This window comes from Pelodiscus sinensis, chromosome 15 (assembly GCF_049634645.1).
Source record: "Pelodiscus sinensis isolate JC-2024 chromosome 15, ASM4963464v1, whole genome shotgun sequence".
In the NCBI taxonomy this organism is placed as follows: Eukaryota; Metazoa; Chordata; order Testudines; family Trionychidae; genus Pelodiscus; species Pelodiscus sinensis.
The window spans coordinates 22,561,090-22,585,395 of NC_134725.1; the positions used below are offsets into that span (position 1 = coordinate 22,561,090).

General features: G+C 47.8%; 1 protein-coding gene across 4 annotated transcripts in view; it reads left to right on the forward strand.

Annotated features, from left to right (window-relative positions):
- GALNT9 (polypeptide N-acetylgalactosaminyltransferase 9) overlaps positions 1–24,306 on the forward strand; it is a 443,926-nt gene that overhangs the window by 394,943 nt on the left and 24,677 nt on the right. For all 4 annotated transcript variants that reach the window (XM_075898386.1, XM_075898387.1, XM_075898390.1 and 1 more), the window contains one exon: positions 7,423–7,518. In XM_075898386.1, coding sequence (XP_075754501.1) covers positions 7,423–7,518 — 96 coding nt within the window. The remainder of the gene's footprint in view (positions 1–7,422; positions 7,519–24,306) is intronic.

Genomic DNA, 24,306 nt, shown 5'->3' on the forward strand with positions numbered 1-24,306 from the left:
GTTTTCAGGAAGTCATTCACTATAATGAAATCTGTTTCCATTGAGTGATCAGATAGAAAGTTCTTATGTTAAAAAGGAAGCTTGCTGGTATCTTAGCCCACAGTGTACACAGACCTTAAAGTCCAGTTAAGATATGCATCTTCAGCTACATCAATTGCATAGCTGAAATCAAAGTACCTTCACTGAGCTTTTGGCACTGTCTACAAAGCAGGAAGTTGAAGGAAGAACATTCTTCCTTTGATTTCCCTTACTCCTCATGAAATGAGAGTTCTAGAAGTCAGAGTAAGAAGCCTGCTATTTTAAAACAAGTTTGCTGTGTAGACGCACACTTTATTATTTCAAAATAACATAAGTTATTTTTGAAATAAGCATGTAGTGTAGACATTGCCTTAGTTATTAAAATGTATTGAGCTATAGAGTCAAAGCCAGATATTTAGCAGATATAAACCGGCATAGTTATTCTAGAGTCTGATAGCTATGTTGAAATGTATTGTAAATAATTATATGTATTGACACTAAGACATCTTGTTATTAAATATCTTCTCTTCTGGTTTTTTTGGGGGGGGGGGTTGAGAAAAAGAGATCACTGTAGTCTTTGGACTTCAGAGTTTTAGGAAAATAAATTAATCGAGTGGAAACAGCGGTAAAATATATTTTTACTTATGCAATTCACAATCTTCAAAACCCCATAATAATTTTGTCTTCATCTTTAGCCCTGTCACAGGGCAGACTCACCTCAATGGTGCCTCCTACTGGTAGCACTGGGAATTAGCTTGTATCTGCCCACCAGCTGCCTCCTTCTTGCTGGTGTCTCCCCAAGTCAATTCCGGACCCACATCACTCCCGGATGGTGGCATCCTCTACAGGACACTTCCCTCCAACAGCGCCCATACCAGTGACTCTTGGCCACGTTCCAGTGGAGAGGGAGTGTTTATCAGTCTCTGCATTCCCGGGTGCTTCTAGGGAGCACCCAGTTCCCTATACCCTCCTTGCTTCAGTGACTCACTGCCAATCTTCATCTAGCCCCTGCCTCAGGGGCAAACTGCAGTCTGTGATGGCCACTCAACATTTGCAAAGGGCTGTGGACCTGCTGCCTTTGCCTATCCCGGGTGGGTCTCTGAAGCCTTCCTGCATTCAAATCTGGCCTCAGGCCCTGCAGTCTGGGATCTGGTCAGACCAGAGCTTCCCTTGATCTGCCTTCCTTCCACAGCACTGCTCTACCTCCAGGAAGCCTCTCTCCTGCTCTCCGACCAGAGCAAGAGTAAGTTCCCCTCTTCTCCCTCAGGAGTCCTTCTTTATATAGCCCCCAGTTGGGCACTAATTAGCAATAATTGCCTCAGCTGGGGCTTCACTCTCAGCTCTCACTTACGGCTGTGTTTTACCCTGAAAGGACTAGTGCATGGCAGTCGTTCTATCATACACCCTCCCCTTTAAGTATCTCCCGTGAGGGGAGGGGATGTTGTACCCAATGGCTGTGTGTCTACATTGGCACCCTTTTCCAGAAAAGGGATGCTAATGAGACACTTCAGAATTGCAAATGCCGCGGGGGATTTAAATATCCCCCGCGGCATTTGCATGAACATGGCTGCCGCTTTTTTCCGGCTCGGGGTTTTGCTGGAGAAAAGCGCCAGTCTAGACGGGATCTTGCGGAAAATAAACACTTTTCCAGAAGATCCCTTATTCCTACTGCAAGATCCCGTGTAGACTGGCATTTTTCTCCGGCAAAACCCCGCGGCATTTGCAATTCTGGCATTTGCAATATTTAAATCCCCCGCGGCATTTGCAATTCCGAAGTGTCTCATTAGCATCCCTTTTCCGGAAAAGGGTGCCAATGTAGACACAGCCTATGGCTGTGTCTACACTGGGCCACTTATTCCAGAAAAGCAGTTGCTTTTCTGGAATAACTTGCCAGCTGTCTACACTGGCCCCTTGAATTTCCAGAAAAGTACTGAAGATCTACTGTAAAATTGTCAGTGCTTTTCCGGAAAAACAATGCTGCTCCCGTTCGGGCAAAAGACCTTTTCTGGAAAAACTGTTCCGGAAAAGGGCCAGTGTAGACAGCACAGTAGTCTTTTCCGCAAAAAAGCCCTGATCGCGAAAATGACGATCGGGGCTTTTTTGCGGAAAAGCGCGTCTACATTGGCCACGGACGCTTTTCCAGAAAAAGTGCTTTTCCAGAAAATCATCCTGCCAATGTAGACGCGCTTTTTCCGGAAATACTTATAACAGAAAACTGTTCTGTTTTAAGCATTTCTGGAAAAGGGTGCCAGTGTAGACGTAGCCTAATACCCCAGCATCTCCCTCAGCTGGACATGAAGGATGTCTCTCTTTCTTCAGGCTCTCCGGCCTCTGGAGAGTCCTGCTCCCCTCTTCAAGAGTCTGGGTCCCCACAGTGGCCCTCTCCACCTTAGTGAGGGTCTTTCTCTCAGTCTGGATCCCCCGTGAAGCACAGCCTGCTCCCAGGTGGGTTTCCAGAATTGTCCTGAGCCTTTCTGCCTCAGACACTCCCTGAGGGTATGTCTACACTACAAAGTTAGTTCGAACTAACGGACGTTAGTTCGAACTAACTTTAAAAGGTGCTACACTAGCGCTCCGCTAGTTCGAATTTGAATCGAACTAGCGGAGCGCTTAGTTCGAACTAGGTAAACCACATTTTACGAGGACTAACGCCTAGTTCGAACTAGCTAGTTCGAACTAAGGGCTGTGTAGCCCTTTAGTTCGAACTAGTGGGAGGCTAGCCCTCCCCAGGTTTCCCTGGTGGCCACTCTGGCCAACACCAGGGAAACTCTATGCCCCCCTCCCGGCCCCGGACCCCTTAAAGGGGCACGGGCTGGCTACAGTGCCCGTGCCAGGTGCAAGCCTGCCAGCACCCAGCTAGCAGACCCTGCACCTGGCACGGCACAGAGCCACCCACCCGATGCCCCCCAGCCCACCCCCTCTTGCCGGGACCAGGCTGGCGGCTCCCGGGAGCTTGCCCTGGACCGCAAGAGGCGGGCACCTTCCTGGGCTAGTGCGGACATCGTGGACCTCGTCCACGATCTCCGCACTAGGCACAGGAAAGTGGCCGTCTAGGGCAGGAGAGCTGCCAGCCTGGCCACCTAGGACCAGGTGTGCATGAAAATCAAGGGGGTCCACTGAGACCCCCGACACTGAGCCCTGAGCTTACAATGGCCGTACTGGGTCAGACCAAAGGTCCATCTAGCCCAGTAGCCTGTCTGCCAACAGCGGCCAACCCTAGGGACCCTGGAGGGGATGGACCGAAGACAATGACCAAGCCATTTGTCTCGTGCCATCCCTCTCCAGCCTTCCACAAACTTTGGGCAGGGACACCACTCCTACCCTCTGGCTAATAGGACTCCATGGACCCAACCTCCATGACTTGATCTCACTTCCCTTTAAACTCTGTTCTAGTTGTAGCCTTCACAGCCTCCTGCAGCAAGGAGTTCCACAGGTTAACTATTTGCTTTGTCAAGAACAACAACTTTCTCTTACTAGTTTCAAGCCTGCTACCCATTCCTTTCCTTTGGTGTCCTCTAGTCCTTCTTTATGGGAACTCAGGAAGAACTTTTCTGAATGCACCCTCTCCACCCAACCCCTGCTTTTAGAGACCTCTATCCTGTCCCCCCTCCGTCTCCTCTTTTCTAAGCTGAACAGTCCCAGTCTCTGTAGCCTTTCTTCATCTGGGACCTGTTCCCAACCCCTGATCATGTTAGTTGCCCTCCCCTCTCCCAGCCTTTCTCTTCCCCTCTCCCACCTCCTTTTCCCAGTCTCCCCCAGTTTTTTTCAATAAAGACAGAGTCAATGTTGGAAGAAATGTTATCTTTATTTTGTACATCAATAAGAAGGGGGGCTAGGGAAGGGTAAGTGGAAGGAGGTGAGGGAGGAATGGGGTACGAGCCCCCGATGGGGAGGACTGGGCTGGCTCTGCGGGCTTCTGGGGGTGGAAGCTCTCCTGCAGCCCCCCAATTACTCCCTCTCCCCAGATGGCAGCCTGCGGCAAGTGCAGCTGGGCTGATGGCCGAGTGGTGTGATGTGCCCAGTGTGGGCACTCAGGGCACTCCAAGCCAGAACTTCTTTGCAAGCGGGGCACCCCTTAGAACTGTGTGTCCGGGGTGGGGGTCGGGACCCTTTAAGCGCAGCCCTCGGCTAGCCTGAGACAGCATCTCCATGCTCTAAGTCCTCCTTTTATGCCCTGCCGGCACTGCTTCCGGCCATCCTTAAGCCCTGTTCAGAGTCCACTCAATGTGGACTTACTAGTTCGAACTAGCAAAACGCTAGTTCGAACTAGTTTTTAGTTCTAGATGCGTTAGTTCGAACTAGCTTAGTTCGAATTAACTAATTCGAACTAAGTTAGTTCGAACTAGCGCTGTAGTGTAGACGTACCCTTACTTGAAACTTTTGCCCTCACCACTCTCTCCTTTGGGTTAACCTTCTGCTGAACCTCCTTCTTGGCCTCCTGACCCTCTCCCTGAGGGCAATGACTTTTGATATGGCTCTCAGCATGGCAACGGAAGCACCTTGTGTGCCTTCCCTTCACTCAGGCCCTCCTCCAGTTGTGGCTTAGCCCTTCCCTTAGGGCTAGCTGGGGCCCTGAAGGTCCCCATGGTGCACTCCCTCTTAAGATGCCTGGGATCCCCACATGTTGATGTTCAAGGCCCCCCTGTTTCCTTCAGAGGGGCCAGTCTCCCGTTGTCCATACTATATAGGTGGGGCCTCTCTACTCCCACCCAGTTGGGGCACTCCCTCTTCATGTGCCCCCTGCACCCACAGGCATAACAGCTTTTAGGTTCAGGCACCAGCTTTCAGCTTTTGGTGCATGACGGAGTCCAGATGCCCATCCCCACAGAAGCCAGACTAGTCCCCTCTACTACTCAGAAAGATGGGCCACTCAAGCCCTCCAATTAACATTTACCTTTATCCTCCACACACAGTTTCTGAGGTCTCTCTGAGTGGCCTGGGGTCCAGAGTCTGTAAGATATCCCCCTTGTTTGCAGGGAGGCACAGCCCAATGGCCCCTTTGGTTGCAGGGTCGTGTGACCCAATGGAACGAGTTCATAAAATAGCCCCCTTGCTTGTAGTGTGGCTCAGCCTAATGGTCAGAGTTTAAAAATTAACTCCCTTAGTTGTAGGCAGCATGACCCAATGATCTAAGTCTATCAAATAGCCCCTTGTATCGGGGGGAACACATGCCCTCATTCTCCAGCACATGTCATAGGGTGGACTCACCACCATGGCACTTCCTGCCAGTAACACTGGGAAATAGCTTGTATCTGCCCACCTGATGCCTCTTGTTTGATGTCTCCCCGTGTCCTCACTTCACTCTCCAGTCTGGACCTGTGTCACTCTTGGACTGTGGTATCCTCTTTAGGACACTACCCTCCAGCAGTGCCCTCTCCAGTGTCTCTCAACCCCCTTCCAAGGGGTGTTTATAAGTCTCTGCACTCTGAGGTTCTCCCAGGGGAACCCCTCCTCCCCCAATTCTCCTGTACCCAATGGTCCACTGACAGTATTCCTCTAGCCCCTGACCTCAGGGGCAACTGTAATCTGAAATGGCCACTCGTGATTGGCAAGGCGGTTTGGACCTGCTGCCTTTTTCTTTCCTGGTTCTCCTCCTGCAGCCCTAGTACTCTCAAACCTAGCCTCAGGCTCTGCAGCCTGAGAGTGAGGTCAGGTCATCATCAGGAAGCCTCTTACTTCCCAGACACCCAGGCTACGTCTACACTGGCCCCTTTTCCGGAAGGGGCATGTAAATTTCACCAGTCGTCGTAGGGAAATCCGCGGGGGATTTAAATATCCCCCGCGGCATTTAAATAAAAATGTCCGCCGCTTTTTTCCGGCTTTTAAAAAAGCCGGAAAAGAGCGTCTAGACTGGCCCCGATCCTCCGGAAAAAGTGCCCTTTTCCGGAGGGTCTTATTCCTAATTCAAAGTAGGAATAAGACCCTCCGGAAAAGGGCACTTTTTCCGGAGGATCGGGGCCAGTCTAGACGCTCTTTTCCGGCTTTTTTAAAAGCCGGAAAAAAGCGGCGGACATTTTTATTTAAATGCCGCGGGGGATATTTAAATCCCCCGCGGATTTCCCTACGACGACTGGTGAAATTTACATGCCCCTTCCGGAAAAGGGGCCAGTGTAGATGAGCCCCCAGTCCCTTCTGCTTCCAGCCAGACCCAGAGTAACTCCTCTCTCCCTCCAGAAGCCATTCTTTAAATAGCCCCCAGCTGGGCACTAATTAGCAATAACTGTCTCAGCTGGGGCTTCACTCTCAGCCCTCAGGGCTGGGTTTTGCCCTTAAAGGCCAGTGCAGGGCAGACATTCTGTCACAAGCCCATATAGTACGTTGGTCATAAAATAATCATAATTAAATTTAACTGTTAGTATACCTTAATTCTCTCACCAGATTGTCTGCTGTGCTCATGTAGCATGTGCCATAATTTTGAGGATTATTCACTGAGTTTCTGATGTTTTATTTGTGCTATACACCATCTCTTGTATAACATGCATATGCCTGAAAATTTGCTCATCCTCTGAACTAAACCTGACCTGATGATTTCAAGATGTTCAGTTATATGGCTCCTTAATAAAATCAGAATAGGTGTTTTCCATATATTCATGTTCACCTGGACTCCGAGGTTCCAGATAGTTCCAAAATACAAGAGAAAACTGCTTTCTAAAGTGAGTAGGAAGGGGGAAAAAATCTGAAATCCCATTATATTTTCAATCTGATTTTCACACTGATAAAGTCCAGATAGTCTGGGAAAGTATCTGAACTTCTGGTTGAGTCAATTATCTTAACCTAAACTTTGAACCTTTTGAAATTCTCCCAGTGCTATTTATTATTATTGTGTTGTCTCATGACAATACACCAAACACGACACACTATTCCCCTCCTAATTCAACTAAGTTTCCATTACATATACATTTGCTTTAATACATACTACACTAATAATAAAGTGTTCTACTATTAGAAACACTCCATTGGTGATTAGTCATGTTTCATCAAAGAGAACTAAATTCTCTCTGTATTTACTCCAGTGTAAAGCATCTGAAGTCAACAAAATTAATTTCAATTTACACAAGTGTAATTTGGAGCAAAATTTGCCCTTGCAGTGAATTTAGTGGTTTGTCCAATTACTGAAAATAAAAATCTGATCCAAGCTGGTAGTTTGGCAAGGTTGTAGCACATTTTGAGAATGCAACTGTGTTTATTCACACAGGAAATTCACTGTCTGTGCAAGTGTCCATGGAAAGGATTAATAGAATGTCAGCACTAGTGAATGAGAGCGTTTTCCTTCATCAAAGAAATTTTGAACATTTTCAGATACTGTTTGTTTTGAAAATGGTAAAGCGACAAATTTACAGTTAATTGGGTTTGTATTATAAGAAGTGATGCCTAAAGCAATTGGTTTTTATGCTCTCCTTGTAGGTACGTAGTAGCAAAGCTAGTGGCTACTGTTTAGACCAGGGAGCAGAAGATGATGACAAAGCGATTCTCTATCCTTGCCATGGAATGTCCTCCCAGGTAAATTAGCTGACACTTTTGTTACTCTTAAATAACAATAAACTCTTGGACCTAAACAAAATGTGATTGGATGGATATTGGCAGAATTTGGGCTTTTCATTACTTTATCCTTTGAGTAACTGAGGGTCTTTTTTCCTCAAGATATTTCATAAGGAAATCCACCTCACACATATTGTTCCAGAAGACCTGATTTGCCTCATATCTTCCAAAAATTGTATTAATCATGTGTTCCTTCTAAAGCAGGTCTGTACAATTTCACAATAGTAGAGAAACGTTTGTATATAAGAATGGTCATACTGAGAAAGACTAACGGTCCATCTAGCCTAATATCATGTCTTCTGACAGTGATAGTGCGAGGTATTTCAGAGGGAATTAACAGAACAGTGATCCCTCCCTTGTCTTCCAGTCCGAGCATCTGGTTGCTAGAGGTTTAAGAACACTCAGAGCATGAGGTTGTGTCCAGTCTTCCCTCTAAGTTGTGCAGCAGCACAGCACAGCTCTGCCCAGTTAGTCAGCTCCATGCATGGACCCCTGAGCCTCTGACTGAGCGGGGCTGATTAATCACCTGTGAAGTTATGCTGGCCTTCAGTTTAGAGGGAACATTGGTTGTATCCCTGATTATCTTGGCTAAAAGCCATTGATTAATCAATTCTCCTTGAACTTCTCTAATTCTTTATGAACCCACATATACTTTTTACCTTTACAATATCCCCTGGCAACAAATTCCACAGGTTGACAATGTATTATGTGAAGGATTAGAATCATAGGGCTTTTGATTGCTGCTGCACATTAAACAGATGTGATTGGAGAACTATCTACAGTGACTCTAAGATCTCTGTCTTGAGTAGTAACTGCTATTTTAGACCCCATTATTTTCAATGTGTAGTTGGGATTATGTTTTCCAACATACATTCTTTGTCTACATTAAATCTCATCTGCCATTTTATTACCCAGTCACCCAGTTTTATGTGAGATCCCTTTATAACTCTCTGCACTCAGGTTGAAACTTCATTAGCTTCAAAAATTTTGTATTGACTATAAAGATTGCCGTCTTAATGTTTACCTCTTTTTTCCAGATCATTTATGAATGTGTTGAACAGCATTGATCTAAGTACAACATTACCAAACAAAGACAATGGGATATTAGTCACATGGGTTTTTTCCAATTTATATGGGATACTTTCACAAACATATTGACCTATAATAATTTTATCACAAAAAAATTCTTTAAATGGTAAATGAAAATATGTGGCTTCACCATAAGAATTTAATTGACCAAAATCAAACAATTTTGTCCAGACTATAGTAACCAAAGAACTATGTAATTTACTTTGTGAATCTATGTTCTAAAGATGTCAATTAAAGAAAATATTAAAATATTTTAAATTTGTTCTTATAATAGAATATTGTAAAATACTGAATTTAGAGTGTACGATCCTTACAAAATTGTTTATCACTTGCTCACGGGATTAGTCTTATTGCCTTAAGCTTTGCAGTAGACCAATAAGGCCCTGTTCAAGAAAGCATGCAAGCATGAACTTAACTTTTAGTGGTGGCTTCTATGCATTGTTAAATAGGGATGCAGTGAAACACATGCTTAAAGTGTTGTTTAAGCACTTTTAAACTAAGATTATTATAAAAAAAATTATTTATTTTATGCTTATATGCTTTTCTAATCAACATTTATTTTCATGAATTAGGCCTCATGTATATAATTTTTTCTTACAAATGTTTTTTGCCATTCATTTTAAAATGAAGTGCCTCCATCCCATATTTTTCTTTCTATTACTTTTCTTTTTAAATGAACCTAGATATTATTTAAATCCAATACTTTGTTTTTTTCTGTAATTTAATTTTAATTTCTATTGAAGCAGAATTTAAATCAAACCTGCATTAATGAACAGTCATTCGTGCATAAATAATGTCTGAACTTATTGCTAACTAAACAATTAAATGAAGTTCAGCCATACGTTATTGGCTTGGAATCGTAGCATGTACATTACCATGAAGCATAACAAGATTTGCAAAATATAAATATTGCCTATTGTGGTTAATTGCAAGCCAGCGACAGGTTGTACCTTATTACAGCAAAATGAATAGATGCTTGATTCACACTGCCAAAAGATCCACCCTTGGCATGCTCCTTACGGAACACTTGACTGACACTTTCAGAGTACATTTAGATAGTACATATGATTAAGATAACAAAATAAAGTTGCTTAATTAGATGCAAATGAGTTTTTCAGGAAGAGTCATTATCGGTGAAGACTGACAAGACTCATGTACAGAGTGAAGCTTCTAGCACCATTTTATTTTAACCAGAAGGTCCCAGTTTAAAGTCCTTGTAGAAGGTCTCTCTTCAATCTCTAATATTCTTCTAAGTAAAAACTTAGGGTATGTCTACACTTGCCCCCTAGTTCAGACTATGGAGGCAAATGAAGCATACCTCATTGCACGAGGAGTAACAGTTAATTTGAGGGAAGGGTTTTGGATCGGACTACTGCGTCTACCTGAGTTAATTCGGGCTACTAGCATTTTTAAATGGTGACCAGATGCGAATATGCTAATCAAGCGTGGGATATTTAAATCCCACACTTCATTAGCAACTTTGGTATGTTTCATTTGCCTCTCTAGTCCAAACTGGGGACAAGTGTAGACATACCCTTAAAGACTAACAAAACATGTAGATGGTATCATGAGCTTTCATGGGCAAAACCCATGACCAGAGTATAATAAGTCCAGATCCAAGAATAGATAAGGGAAGGAGGGAGGGGCTGGAGAGAGAAGGAAAAAGGAGGGGAGAAAGAAAAAGAGAGACAGTGAATGCAAATAGTTACAAGAGGCTGTTAAAAACCATTATACCTTCATTGTTTGGTTGGTTGTTTAAGACATTAAAAGGTGGAAAGGTAGGGTGCGAGCTATCCTCTATCCCGGTTCAGACTATTAGCATAAGAACTAAATTTGTGAATGAAGTTAAATTCCAATACTTCTCTGTGTATTTGGCTTGTTGAATTGGTCTGAAACAAAACTGACCTGGAGATCCAATAATGAGTGTCCAGGAAGATTAAAATATTCTCCAACAGGTTTTTGTGTGTTACCTTTTCAGATATCTGATTTGTGTCCACTAATTCTTTCCCATAGAGATTGCCCAGTTTGACCAATATACATTGCAGTGGGGCATTGCTGGCATTTGATGGCATATGTCAAGGATAATTCCCCACTCTGGCACGATGAATGTGGAAGTGGGGGCCTGCAAAAGCAACCCCAAAACCTGATATCTACAGGATTTGGTACAAAAACTCCCCCCAAATTCCTAATACTTGGATTTTGGGAAATAAACTGCTACCATAAAGTGCTTTTGAACCCACAAACAGGGGTGGACACTTGAAGCCAACCCCAGGGCACCTCAAGCTCTTTTCTCCAAATAGCCTGAAAAGAATTGAGAAAAATACAAGCTGCAGTCTGTGACTGCTGTCTCCTTGTCAGAGGCATGCAGATCCCACAGACAGATTTTCCAAGACACAGAAATGAACCAATACCATGTTAATTAAAAAAAGAAAGAATGTTTATTATCAAAACAATACCCCAGTTACAAGCATAATTGGACTGGCTAGATGTTAAGTGCCACCAATTAATATACTCATGGAGGATTCCGCCATGGGCCAAAACTTACTTGTAAAAGAAAGGAAAACCCATTTTTAACAGCACAAACATCAGATCCAAATTCCCAAACCAGAAAACAATAAAACCTGACGGATTCATCTAGACTTTACCCTACTTACATATTATGAAGAGTCTTTTTCTTGAAGAGAGACATGTCTTTGTCTCCCTCAGTATCTAGAGAGCAGACTGACTCAGAGACAGACGGAAAACCCAAAAATTCCTTTGTCTCAGTTTGAAATCCCTACCTGCATTACTATTGGCTGAGCAGATACCTGCCTAGGTACAGAGGATATAGTCAACTCCTTAGTCCCCAGGCTGCTAGCTATCCCTCATTGTTATGACAGCATAGATCATATTTGTGGATGTGCAGTTAAATGAGCCTTTGGTCTCGTGGCTGATGTCATTTGGTCCAGTGATTAAATTTCTGTTACAGATGTGTGTGCTTTGGAGCTGATTTCAGGGATGGGTTCCAGGATGATTATGATGGAGGTGTGTTGCATGGTTACTGGAAAGAATTTGTTTGAGGTGAGGGGGTTGTTTGTAAGCGAGAATTGGCCTTTTCCCCAAGGCCTCTAAGAGCGAGGGGTCATTTTCAAGGATAGGTTATAGATAGTTGACAATGCATTAGAAGCATTTAAGTTAACATATCCTTCTGAGTGCTCACTTGAGTCAGTGAGGTAAATGGCTCTGGCTATAATTTATAGGACAGGTAAACTGTCAACCTAGTTGTGGGTCATTCTGACACTCTCATTTGATACAGTGCACTTCACCCTCATAAGAAAAGGGGATGAGATGCATCACAATTGTGGTTTTGAAAGCTGTTATGGTTGAACAGTCATGAAAAGCAAATTAATCATTTCCCCAATATCTACTGACTGGCTAGCAGGCTGCATAGGTCCTACGAAGCAGTTAATGTATCAGATTACATCTCCTGCTGCCATTGCCATGCACCTTCCTGATGCACCCCATCCTGACCACCACCCCGTGTTGCCTGCCCCAACCCGGCCTGCAGGGCGCCGAAGCCTCTGCACCCACAGAGGCACTGGCAGGAGCCGCCCCTCCCGGCACTAGCTCCTTCTCCCAGGTCAGAGCCCCCTCCCACTGTCCATCTTTCATCCCTATGTAAAAATACAGTTTATTCTTTGTTTACCAAAAACAGTTGTGTTTATTGGGAAGAGAGGGAAGTGTGGGGGGAGGGAAAGGTTGGAGATGGGAGGGAGATGTGGACTCCAGACAGAAGCAACCCAAGCGTGGAACCTGAGAGAACGTCTCCTTGAGGGCCTCCCAGATGTGCTCCCCATCATGGTGTGCGGCTGTGCGAGGCTGCACAAATGCCCAGCCCTCACCTGCCATTCCCCCCAAAAGGAAGGCCTCCCCTTTCTGCTCCACTATGTTGTGCAGCATGCAACATGCTGTGAGAACCTCTGCAATGTTCTGCTTGCCCATTTTGAGATGGGTGAGAAGACAAGGGAATCTCGAGTTCATACGTCCGAAGTCGCACTCCACCTGGTTGCAGGCCCGGTTCAGGTGCTGGTTGAATGTTTCCTGGCTGAAGTCCCTGCATCCAGTGTACAGTGGCATCAGCCATGGAATGAGGGGGTAGGCTGCATCCCCCATGATGCACAGTGGAATGCGGACGTCCCCAACCATCAACTTCCGCTGGGGGAAGAAAGTGCCTGCCTCCATCCTGCGAAACAGGCTGGAGTTTTGGAGGATGCGGGAGTCATGTGCTTTGCCTAACCACTCCACATAGATGTCCGTGAAGCATCCATGGTGGTCCACAAGGACCTGGAGCACCATTGAAAAGTACCCATTCCAATTGATGAAGTGGGCCACTCTATGCTCCGGTGCCCGGATGGGGATGTGGGTCCCATCCATGGCTCCCCCATGTGTTGGTGAACCCCAGGGCAGCAAAGCCAGCCACGGTTGCATCTATGTCCCACAGGAAGATGACCCTCTTGAGCAGGATGTTGCTGATGGCTCGGACAACCTGTAGAAGGGCACACAGAAACACGGGGAATACACAGAATGAGGTGCCTGCCCCCCTGTGATGCCCTCTCTCACCCAAACACTCCAGGGTCCTCTTGCCCCGGAGCCTCCCCCCACCAGCAGGTCTATGTGAGGGAGGGATGGCACAAGCCCCTGGGTGATGGGGCTTCCCTCAGCCCCAGTCTTCCCTTCCCCCAGGCAGGGACTGCAGCCCCCTGAGGGTCTTATCTGCATCAAAACAGCACCCACTGTGGACCTGCCTACCCCAAATTGGTGTGCCACTAAGCGGTAGTTGTCCAGGGTGGCCAGCTTCTACAGGGTGATAGCGACCCTCTTATCGACGGGGATGGCGGGCCACAGCTGGATGTCGCATCTGAGGAGCACAGCAGCAAACCGGCTACATAGCTCCAGGAACATCTGCTTCTGCATCCTGAAGTTGTGAAGCCACTGCCGGTTGTCCCATTGCTCTAGGACCAGCTGGTGCCACCAGTCAGAACTGGAGTCGAGTCTCCAGAATCACCGCTCCATGGATGGGTAGGGATGCCACAGCAAAGCCACCACATCCAGGGAGAGGGAGTCCAGACTGAGCTCAGCATCAAACTCGTGCAGGAGTAGCGAGGCAGCGTAGAGCACTCCAAAATGGCCATGTGGGTCCAGAGCAGGCACAGGACCATCCCCGGCTCCATGGCACAGTAAGCAGAAGGCAAAAGACCCCAAAGGCACTAGGGCACAAGCTGTGATGTCCAATGAGGCAGAGGGCAACCACAACAGGCACTGCTATAGCTCTCAGTCCCTACGAGAGGTCCCAAAGCAAGCAGCAGCAGAGAAATGGCTATCCAGGGACATCCCTTGACGCACGTGTTTCAGAAGAACTCCAGCCCCCATCTCCAGAAGGGGAGTTCCAAAGTGGTTCCAGGGGGGAGGTCTTTGTGCAAGAGCATCCCGTCGGTGTGGATGCCCTCTTGCGCAAAATGGTTCTTGCGCAAGAAGCCTGCAGTGTTGACTTAGCCTTGGTTTGTTTGTATTTTTCCAGTTCAGTTTACATTCTGTTAGGGTATGTCTACACAGCAAATTTATTTCGAAATAACTTTACTAGCATCTATACAGCCAAACCGCTATTTCAAAATTAATTTGAAATAGTGGAACACTTATTTTGAATTTGGTAAACCTCATTCCACAAGGAATAACACCAAATTTGAATAGCTATTTTGAAATAAGTGCTATGTAGACACTTATATCAAAATAGGGAGCCTCCAGCCTTCCCAGGGTGCCCTGGCGGCCTCTCCAGCCTCAACCAAGAACACTCCTCTCCCTCCCTCCTCCTTTTTAAGGAAAGGGTTGATTCTGGCCACAGTGCCTGTGCCAGCTCCAAGCCTACCAGCCCAGAGCCAGCAGTCACTGCCCCTGACCCAGTGGCCCCAAAACATGAGCCAGCAAGCCACTGGCAGCCAGCCCTCCATCGCTCCCCAGGAGCAGTCTACCAGCTCCCAGGAGCCTGATAGGTCCTGGAGAAGGAGGGTGCCTTCCTGGTTCAGGCTGGAGATCATGGACCTTATTCAGGTTTGGGGGGGATACCCCCAACGTCCATGATCTACACACTAGACAGAGGAATGCAGCTGTCTATGGCAGGATAGCTGCCAGCCTGGCCACCAAAGGCCACATGCGAACCCAGGAGCAGGGTTTGCGTGAAAATCAAGCTGGTCCAGCGAGACCCCCCAACCCTGAGCCCGGAGCTTCCCCTCCTCCTTCTTCCCCTTGCTTCCCCCTTCTGGTTCCCTCCTCCCAGGTTTTCCCCTCCCTTCTCCCATCCTCTCTTCTCCCCTCTCCCGCCTCCTTTCCCCAGTCTCACCAGAGTTTCATTCTCCCCCCACCCCGCCAGTTTTGTTAAATAAAGAGAGTTTGTGTTCATGAAAATACATGTATTTTATTTTATATCAGGAACGGGGGTTAGGGAGGGGTCAGTGGAAGGACGTGAGGGAGGAATGAGGCACAAGCCATTGGGGCAGGGAGGCTCTTAGTGCTCCTCAGGGTAGAAGCTCTCCCACAGTACCCCACAGGATACTGACAGTCCCCCGATAGACTTCCTGGATGGCAGACTGCAAAAAGTGCAGCCTGCAGAAAGTGCAGCCAGGCTCACAGCAATGCGTCCACCAGAAGCACCAGAGTGCCCAGGGGCAGCTCTGGCTCCATGTTGCAGAGTACTGTGGTGTGCCGAGTGAGGGCAACCAGAGCACACAGAGACAAAATGCTTTTCTTTTCTTCATCAAGGTAGGCAAGCAAGCAGGGAAACCTGAGAACTGGCTGTCCAGGGGGTCCCTTTAAGCACAGGCCTCAGAGAACCTCAGGACTCCTGACCTGATGTCCTGCCGGACCTGGTTCTGGTCGGCCTTAAATGCGATTCAGAGTCCATTTAGTGTGTACACGCTATTTCTAAATAGCAAAAAACTATTTTGAAATGCATTTTGTGTGTAGACATGTTATTTCGAAGTAAGCTATTTTGAAATAAGATATTTCAAAATGACGCTGTAGTGTAGACATACCCTACGATGCCAAGCTGTACGGAGAGGTGCTGTGTTGTCTAAGCTGAACATTTTGCAGATAAGCATGGGTTAGAGTTACTCACATGCAGCCCAGCTAATTAACAATTACAGAGCTGGAAAAGTTATATAATCTTCCCACAATTTACAAAATTAATTCAGTACGAGGACTGCAGCTATGAAAATGTAGTCAAGGATGTTCAAGTAGATAGCATGAAAGAAGTTGACAGCTAGCATTTTTACTCTGTTACATCATTTTAAAAACTCCTCTGTAATTAGCATATCATGTTTAGCTTTGAGTTCCTAACATTTTAAGTCTCATATTCTAAACATGAGGTGTCCGTATTATATTGAAAGTTGAGTTGTTTTCATGTTCCTATTGAATGTGAAAATATATCCCCTCTAGATCTGGCACTCGTTTTGACCCACTGGATTATATTATTGGTGCTTTGTGCATCTGACTTCTATAAAAGCAGTTCAGTACTCATCCAATGATCAATTTGATTTTATGGTCCTGATTCTGCCAGGTATTTGAGGATGTGCTTACCTATATCTATGTGAATGGTCTCTTTCCAGTCAATGCGGAATTGCATGCTTAACATTAAACACATGCTGAATCGGCATCTATGATTTCATTATTCATTCTATTATACTTTTCCACTACCTATCCTTTTGACTCTTTTTGTATTGCATAATCTAGAACCATAGACTTCCTGATAAATCAGTCAAAGAAACCCCAACCATTCCACATTTAACTATTTAATCCTGACCATTAACAAAACTTCTCTCTTATATATTTTTTCAATAGCTAAGGTCTTATCTTTCTCCACAAGTTGCACCAGTTTAACTAAAATAGATTTAATTAAATTGAAGCAAATGCCTGTGTAAATACTTTTGATAGTAGAAACCACTGACTTACCCCAGCTTAGCTCACTAGGGAATTGTCTCAAGCTAAATCAAGAGAAGCCACTTGAAAAAAAATCTTAATTAGTTAATGCACTACAAAGGCAATTCCCCTGCCTTTGATTTTTACATTTTCACATCAAATGCTATGATTGAGACACTTATTTAAGACACTGACTTAATTAGCTTCATTAACACTGGTCCTACAATTGACAGGTAACTTCTTTTGCTTTTATATATATCCTGGATCAGGGTTCCCAGTAAGGTGCATGCCTGTGCAAGCACACACCAAGAATTTCATTCATGACCACCCCCTCAGCAGAGCCACACAACTGCAGTTCCTGCTGCTCCTGAGGGTGGGGCTGTGTGACAGGTTACTGCCTACCTCAGGAGCAGCTGGGCATCCACCTCACAGCCTGAATGGTGACTATCTGAGCTGAAGCCTGGGCTGCAGTACTAACAATAACTCTGTGGCTTGGCTCCAGTCCCAGCACACAGGGCAGTTTCCCAGTGCTTAGCCCAGCCCCAGGGAGCAGCTGGGGCTGGGGCTGCATGGCAGCTGCTGGGACCAGGGCTTTGGTACTGAAAATAGAACTGTAGTCCTGGATAGAATTCTCCCATACAGGGCATGCTGCCTCATATGCTGGGACTAGAGCCAGGCCATGATGCAGCTGCTCCTGAGCTGGGGCCACAGTACTAAAAATAGCACGGCAGCCCTGGCTCCAGCCCCAGCTCACAAGGCAGCTGTTTCAGAGTGGTGGAATGTAAAGGAAGGGGCACAGAGATATCTAAAGGGAAGGTGGGGATGAGGGAGAGGAAGGGGCTTGTGCTGAGGGAAGAGGAGGGCAGCCAGGGCAGGATAAGAAAGGGGCAGGCACCAAAGGGCAGGGTGGAGGAAATACAAATGCTGGGGAGCCAAGAGGAGACAATGAGGGGGAAGGGCAGGAGGAGCAGGAGTGAGAGGGAATGGGAAGGTGTCTGAGGGAGAGGAGGAGAGGAGAGAGCAACGTAATCTGCAACGTGATCCAGAGATAGGAGAGGGGATGGGCAATGTGAAGGAAGAGGAGGGGGAGGAGTGGGTGACAGAAGAGTGGTTGAAAGGAGGGATGGGCATGAGGAAGGCAGGGGATGGAATAAGTCATGTGAGGATGCAGAGGGACATGAAGAGAACTGGAGCAAAAGATTGTGAGGGAGTGGGCACAAAGGAGGAAGAGGGAAAGGTGGCTAGTTTTGGGAGGGCAGGGACAGTGAGAGAAGGGGTAAGGGTAGGTCCAAGGGTTGGAGAGGATGAGGAGGTGAGGCAAGTCCCAGGAGGGCTGAAGGAAGTGAGAAAGGCAGAAGCCAGGACAGCAGAGGAGAATGAGGGGTGGGGAGCAGCAGCAGGCACCAGGGGAGCAGATGAGGCAAAGGAAGGATGGGAGACATGACAGCAGAGGGGAAAAGGGAGAGGTTTACTACTTAGGTACCTCAGTGGCACACATCCGAAAAGGTGCACATGACCTTAATATTGGTGCACAAGACAAATCTTGATCCTCTCATGGATGGAAAAATCTTAGAGGGAACACTGTCCTGGATTCTGTAATTTTCATACCAACTCATCTGATGAAGTGAGTTTTACCCATGAGAGCTTACAATGTAATACATTTGTTAATTTGTAAGGGCATATCTACACTACAGAGATATTTCAAAATAACTCACATTATTTCAAAATAACAAGGCAAACATCCACACAACAAGCCTGTTATTTCAAAGTAACAGGTTTCTTATATCAAAATAATAAACCCTCATTTCACGAGGAATAACAGATTGTGTAATTGCTATTTTGAAACAAGGTGAGTGTGGATGGCTCAGCAGTGCTTATTTCAAAATAATTGGACTCCAGGGCTTCTCACAGGTTGGGGGATGGATAGCTCAGTGGTTTGAGCATTGGTCTGCTAAAGCCAGGGTTGTGAATTCAGCCCTTGAGGGGTCCATTTAGGGATCTGGGGCAAATCTGTCAGGGTATGTCTACACTGCCACCCTAGTTCGAACTAGGGTGGCTAATGTAGGCAATCAAAGTTGCAAATGAAGCCCGGGATTTAAATATCCCAGGTTTCATTTGCATCTTGCCGGGCACCACGATTTTTAAATCCCCGTTAGTGCGGACTCCGTGCCTGCGGCTACACGCGGCACAGAGTAGGTAGTTCGAATTAGGCTTTCTAATTCAAACTACCGTAACTCCTCTGCCATGGGGGTAGAGGACTGGACTTAATGATCTTTCAAGGTCCCTTCCAGCTCTAAGATAGGTGTATCTCCATATATATATGATCCTGTCTTAGTGGCCACTCTGTCCTCACTCTTCAAAACTAGTTTTCTTTCCCCTGCAGCCTTTAAAGCTGCAGGAAGAAGTAAAAGGGTTGGTGGCATGACTGGCCCTGCTCGCACTATGCCACATAGCAGGACCCTGCACAGCCTTCTTTGATGCCATGGCAGACCCCCAGAGCTCCTCCTGAGCAACTGATGGCTGCAAGCTCACCAGCAGCCACCTCGGAAGCTGCTGGCCAGGGTTGAAAATGGGACCTGTTGTGGACTAGTACAAAGAGCCTGGATCTCATAGAGGTCTGGAGTGAGGAGTCTGTGAGGAGTCTGATCTCTGCACCAGGCACAGGAACACAGATGTCTATGGCCAGATGGCCACAAGTCAAAATTTAAAAACTGTGACATATCTACACTAAGGTCAGGGAACAAAGTTCCCAATCTGATGCAACTCCTCTGACCTGCTGCTTCTACTCCCAGATGGATGGATGGCATCCTGAGGAGGGATTGGTACTTCCCCTCCATCCTGTTGTGGATTCTGTCCTTGACACACGCTTCATCAGCCTTCAGGGGAGCAAGGCTGGTAGGCTGTGTCACAAATGGGCATGTCCACCTCTTCCATCCTCATGGTGTGATCAGGGAAAAAGGAAAATGGTGCTGGTATAGGCTGAAGTTCCTAAAGATGCAGGAGTCATGCACCTTCCCTGACAACCCAATGTTAATGTCGGTGAACCGGTCCCAGTGGTCCATGAGCATCATTGAAAAGTACCCCTTCCTGTTGATGTAATCGGAGGTGAGACAAAGTGGTTGGGGGCCCAGATGGGAAATGGGTGCCATCAATGGTCCTCCCACTGTTGAGGAGGCCCATGCAACAAAGCTAGTTAGTGATGATGGGGTCCACATCACTACATGCCGAAAACCCCCCTTCCCTATGGAACCCCATTCCAGTAGTTCATCACCCTTCTAGGACAATAATCAGAGAATCAAACCTGCATGACCATGGCCCCAACAGTTGATCTCCCAATGCTGAACTGGTTCCTGACAGAGCAGTAGCTGTCCATCTTGGTGAGCTTCCAAATTGTGATGGTCATGCGCTTCTGGAGAGGGGTTGGCGGGTCACATGCAGATGTCTTGTCACTGGAGGGCAGTGGCAAGCCACTTGCAGAGCTTCAGGGAGGTATCCTTCCACTTGTGGAAGTTCTGGAGCCACTTCTGGTCATCCCGCTGCTCCATGATACTGGTCTCCTTGGGTGTGTCTAGACTACATGCCTCCGTCGACGGAGGCATGTAGATTAGCCAGATTGGCAGAGGGAAATGAAGCCGCGATTAAAATAATCGCGGCTTCATTTAAATTTAAATGGCTGCCCCGCTCTGCCGATCAGCTGTTTGTCGGCAGATCGGGGCAGTCTGGACACGACGCGCCGACAAAGAAGCCTTTCTTGATCGGCACAGCTATGCCTCGTGAAACCAGGTTTACCTGTGCCAATCAAGAAAGGCTTCTTTGTTGGCACGTCGCGTCCAGACTGCCCCGATTTGCCAACAAACAGCTGATCGGCAGAGCGGGGCAGCCATTTAAATTTAAATGAAGCCGCGATTATTTTAATCGCGGCTTCATTTCCCTCTGCCGATCTGGCTAATCTACATGCCTCCGTCGACGGAGGCATGTAGTCTAGACACACCCCTGGTGCCAGAAGGTGCATGGTGTGCAGGGGAGAAATTCAAATCCCGGCTTCATTTAGAATTTCGGTATGTCTAATTTACATCCCTTTATCAAAAAAGGGATGTAGCTTAGATGTACTCACAGATACCAACCTTAAATTAAAAACTAGTTATTACTTATCAGAAAGTGACACCTTTCAGAGATAGCACTGTTTGCTATTTTTAAACTGGAAATGGTTGCTTTGATAAATGACTTCTGGCAGATTTCTCGTTCCATTCTGGTTCCTGAACAGTGGAAGAAAAAACCCTCAATAATCACACATACAATAGATAATCAGAGGATTATATTCGGGGGTATTTCACTTATACAGATCATTTAGCATATACAGATCATTTAGCACTCCCATTTATGGCTGGATGGGAGAAGTACTACCTATAAAGAGTTAAACTCAGAGAATCAGAGAATCCCCGCACTGCCAGCGCTCTCCGGGTCGCAGGCGTCAGTGCGGGGGTTGGCCCCTCCATCACACACCTCCCCCCTTTGGTTCCCGCCTGCCTCCTTCCCCTCTGTCTGTTCCCCACACCACAACAGGAAGTCAACGTTTGCGTGAGCCCGCCCTGCTCTATGCATTATGTTAAAGGTATACTGCTGCAAGAACAAATACCACCTCATTATGCAGGTGTTCATCTCCCGCATGTTATGCATCCAGCGTAAAGGTGCATGGTCTGTAACTAGTACAAACAGATTTCCGAGCAGGTAGTATCTAAGGGCTTCTACTACCCACCATACTGCTAATGCCTCCTTCTCAATTGTGGAATAGGCTTGCTCTCACAGTAGCAGCTTACAGCTTATATACACAATGGGCCGTTCCTCCCCTCTCTGTTCCTGTGCCAATACCACCCCAGGCCCATGTTCGAGGCATCTGTTTGCACTATAAAGGTCTTTGTGAAGTCTGGTTGGGTGAGGAGTGGGGCTTCCATGAGACACTGCTTCAATAGCCGGAAGGCTTCCTCACAGTGCACTGTCCAATGCACCCTTTGCTGGTGCCTATTCTTTGACAGCTCTGTTAAAGGTGCTGCCGGAGTAGCGAAGTGTGGTATGAATCGCCGGTAGTACCCTGCCAGACCTAAGAACTGACGTACCTGGGTTTTCACCCGCAGGGTCTTGTACTCATGCACGACCTCCACTTTGTCTACTTGCAGCTTCAGCCGGCCACTCCCCAAAATGTACCCTAAGTACGCTACTTCCGCCTTGCCGAAGGCGCATTTGCTCAGGTTCGCCATAAGCTGGGCTGCCCTCAGGGTTTGCAGGACCTCCTGTATGTGCTGCAGGTGGTCTTCCCAGGAGCCGCTATAGATGATCACGTCATCTATGTATGCTGCTGCGTAGCCTCAATGACTGCCCAGAAGTCGATCCATAAGCCGATGGAAGGTGGCAGCTGCCCCCATTTAGCCCAAAGGGCATGGTCAGGAAATGATATAATCCTAAGGGCGTGGCAAAGGCTGTCTTTTCCTGGGAGGCCGGCGTGAGGGGGATTTGCCAATACCCCTTCGTGAGGTCCAGCGTGGACAAGTAACGGGCTTCACCCAGCCTCCCCAATAGCTCTTCCACCTGGGGCATCGGGTAGGCATCGAACTTAGAAATCGCGTTCACCTTTCGGAAGTCTATACAGAACTGCAGGATGCCATCATGTTTGGGGACTAGGACTATTGGGCTACGCCACGCACTCCGGGACTCGCGTATTACCCCCATCTGGAGCATCTTGCAGATTTCCTTCCTCACTGGCTCCCACAGCTTCCGGGGTAGTGGTCGGAACGGTTCCTGCACCTTCTGCCCCAGTGTGGTCTGTATATGGTGGGCGACCATGGGTATTCACCCCGGCTGGGTCGATAGTACAGCCACAAATTCCCGGAGGAGGGCCTTAACTTCCTCCTTCTGCCGGTTGTTCAGCATGTCACCAAGCACCGCTTCTCCTCCGGGGCTGGCCAAGTCCCCCCTCCACGGCCCTAGTTCCAGTTCCGATGGCTGCGTTGTGACCAACATGCTCTCTCTAGCATTCCACTTCTTTAATAGGTTGACGTGATAGATCTGAGTGCTCTTCCGCCTATCCATCACATGTATCTTGTAGTTCACGGGCCCCATGTGGTGGAGGACCTCGTAGGAGCCCTGCCATTTGGCCATCAACTTTGACTCTGCCGCTGGCAGGAGTAGCAACACCCGATCCCCCAGGGTGAAAGACCGGATTTGGGCGCCCCGAATGTATCAGCGGGCCTGTCTCTCTTGTGCTCTTACCAGGTTGACTCTGGCCAGTTCCCCCGCTGTCTTCAATCGTCTCTGCAAGTCCAATATGTAGGGGATCGTCCCTTTTACCCGGGAGTCCTGCTCTTTCCACTCCTCCTGCAGGAAGTCCAGAAGGCCCCTTGGCTGTCGCCCGTATAGGAGCTCGAAGGACGAAAAGCCTGTGGGACCTCGCGAACTGCGAACAGAAGAGCTGGCAGGAACAGATCCCACTCCTGTGGATCTAACCCCATGAACTTCCTCAGCATTGTTTTTAGTGTTCTATTAAAATGTTCTACCAGTCCATCCGTCTGGGGATGGTAGACGGAGGGGCGCAGTTCAGTCATCACACGCCCTGAGACATTAGTCCCCTGGTTCGTAAGGATCTCCTGCGGTATTCTCACGCTTGCGAATATTTTTACTATCTCGGCCGCCAGAACGGGGGCTTTGGTACTACATAAGGGTACTGCCTCAGGGTACCGCGTGGCGTAGTCCACGAGAACTAAAATATATGCATTGCCCCTTTTGGACCTTTCTAATGGCCCAACGAGGTCTAGGGCCACCCTCTGGAAGGGTGTATCCACTACCGGGAGAGGGATTAAGGACTCTTTGGGTATCTTGTTTCCCCCGGCCCGCTGGCAGTCCGAGCAAGAATCACAAAAGTCCTTGGCCTCCTTGTGTACCCCTGGCCAATAGAACCGCTGCAGGACCCTCTGCAGGATTTTCTCTGTCCCCAAATGGCCGGCCCAAGGGCTAGCGTGGGCTAGGTCCAGTACCTGCCACCGGAACTGTGCAGGGACCAGTAGCTGCTGAGTCTCCCCTAGCTCCCCCGGCTGGGTGAGGACCCGGTACAGCTGGTCAGTGCTTACCTCAAACTGGGGTCCCCCGACTCCTGGCTTCGCTGTGTTGTCCGCCTGGCTAGTCTGCTCCCATGCATGCTTAAGCGAGGCATCCTCCTGCTGCTCCCTGAGGAAGTCGGCTCCTTCTCCGATCTTTCGCTGGCGCTCCCGGTCATCCACTGCCTCCGCTGCCTGTGCCTCCGGTGGTTCCCGCCTGACCCCCTTGCTCAGGGGGGATCCACCAGTGTCTTCAGCTAGCCACACTCCGGGCGCCCAGCCCCACTGCACTAGCAGCTGCCGAAACCCTGCCCAGTCCCTACCCAGGATCACGGGATAGGCCAATTTTGGAGCCACAACCACCCGGCACCGCAGCTGCCATGGCCCGTCCAGGCCTCCCCAGCACCGCGGGGTAGTCTCCAGGCTCTTCCTGATGTGACCCGCCACCGTCAGGGACATTGCGCCGGTCTCCCACAGCATCAGGTGCCCTCTGCTCACTCCTGGCTGGGTCACCACCTGTAGGTGTCGAGAGCACAGCCAGCTCCTGCTCTCCCTCCCCCCCCCCCGTCTCTTCCCCGCCTCTCCCCTTATGGGCATCCTGGTTGGCGTCCTGCCCCAGCATGCCCTG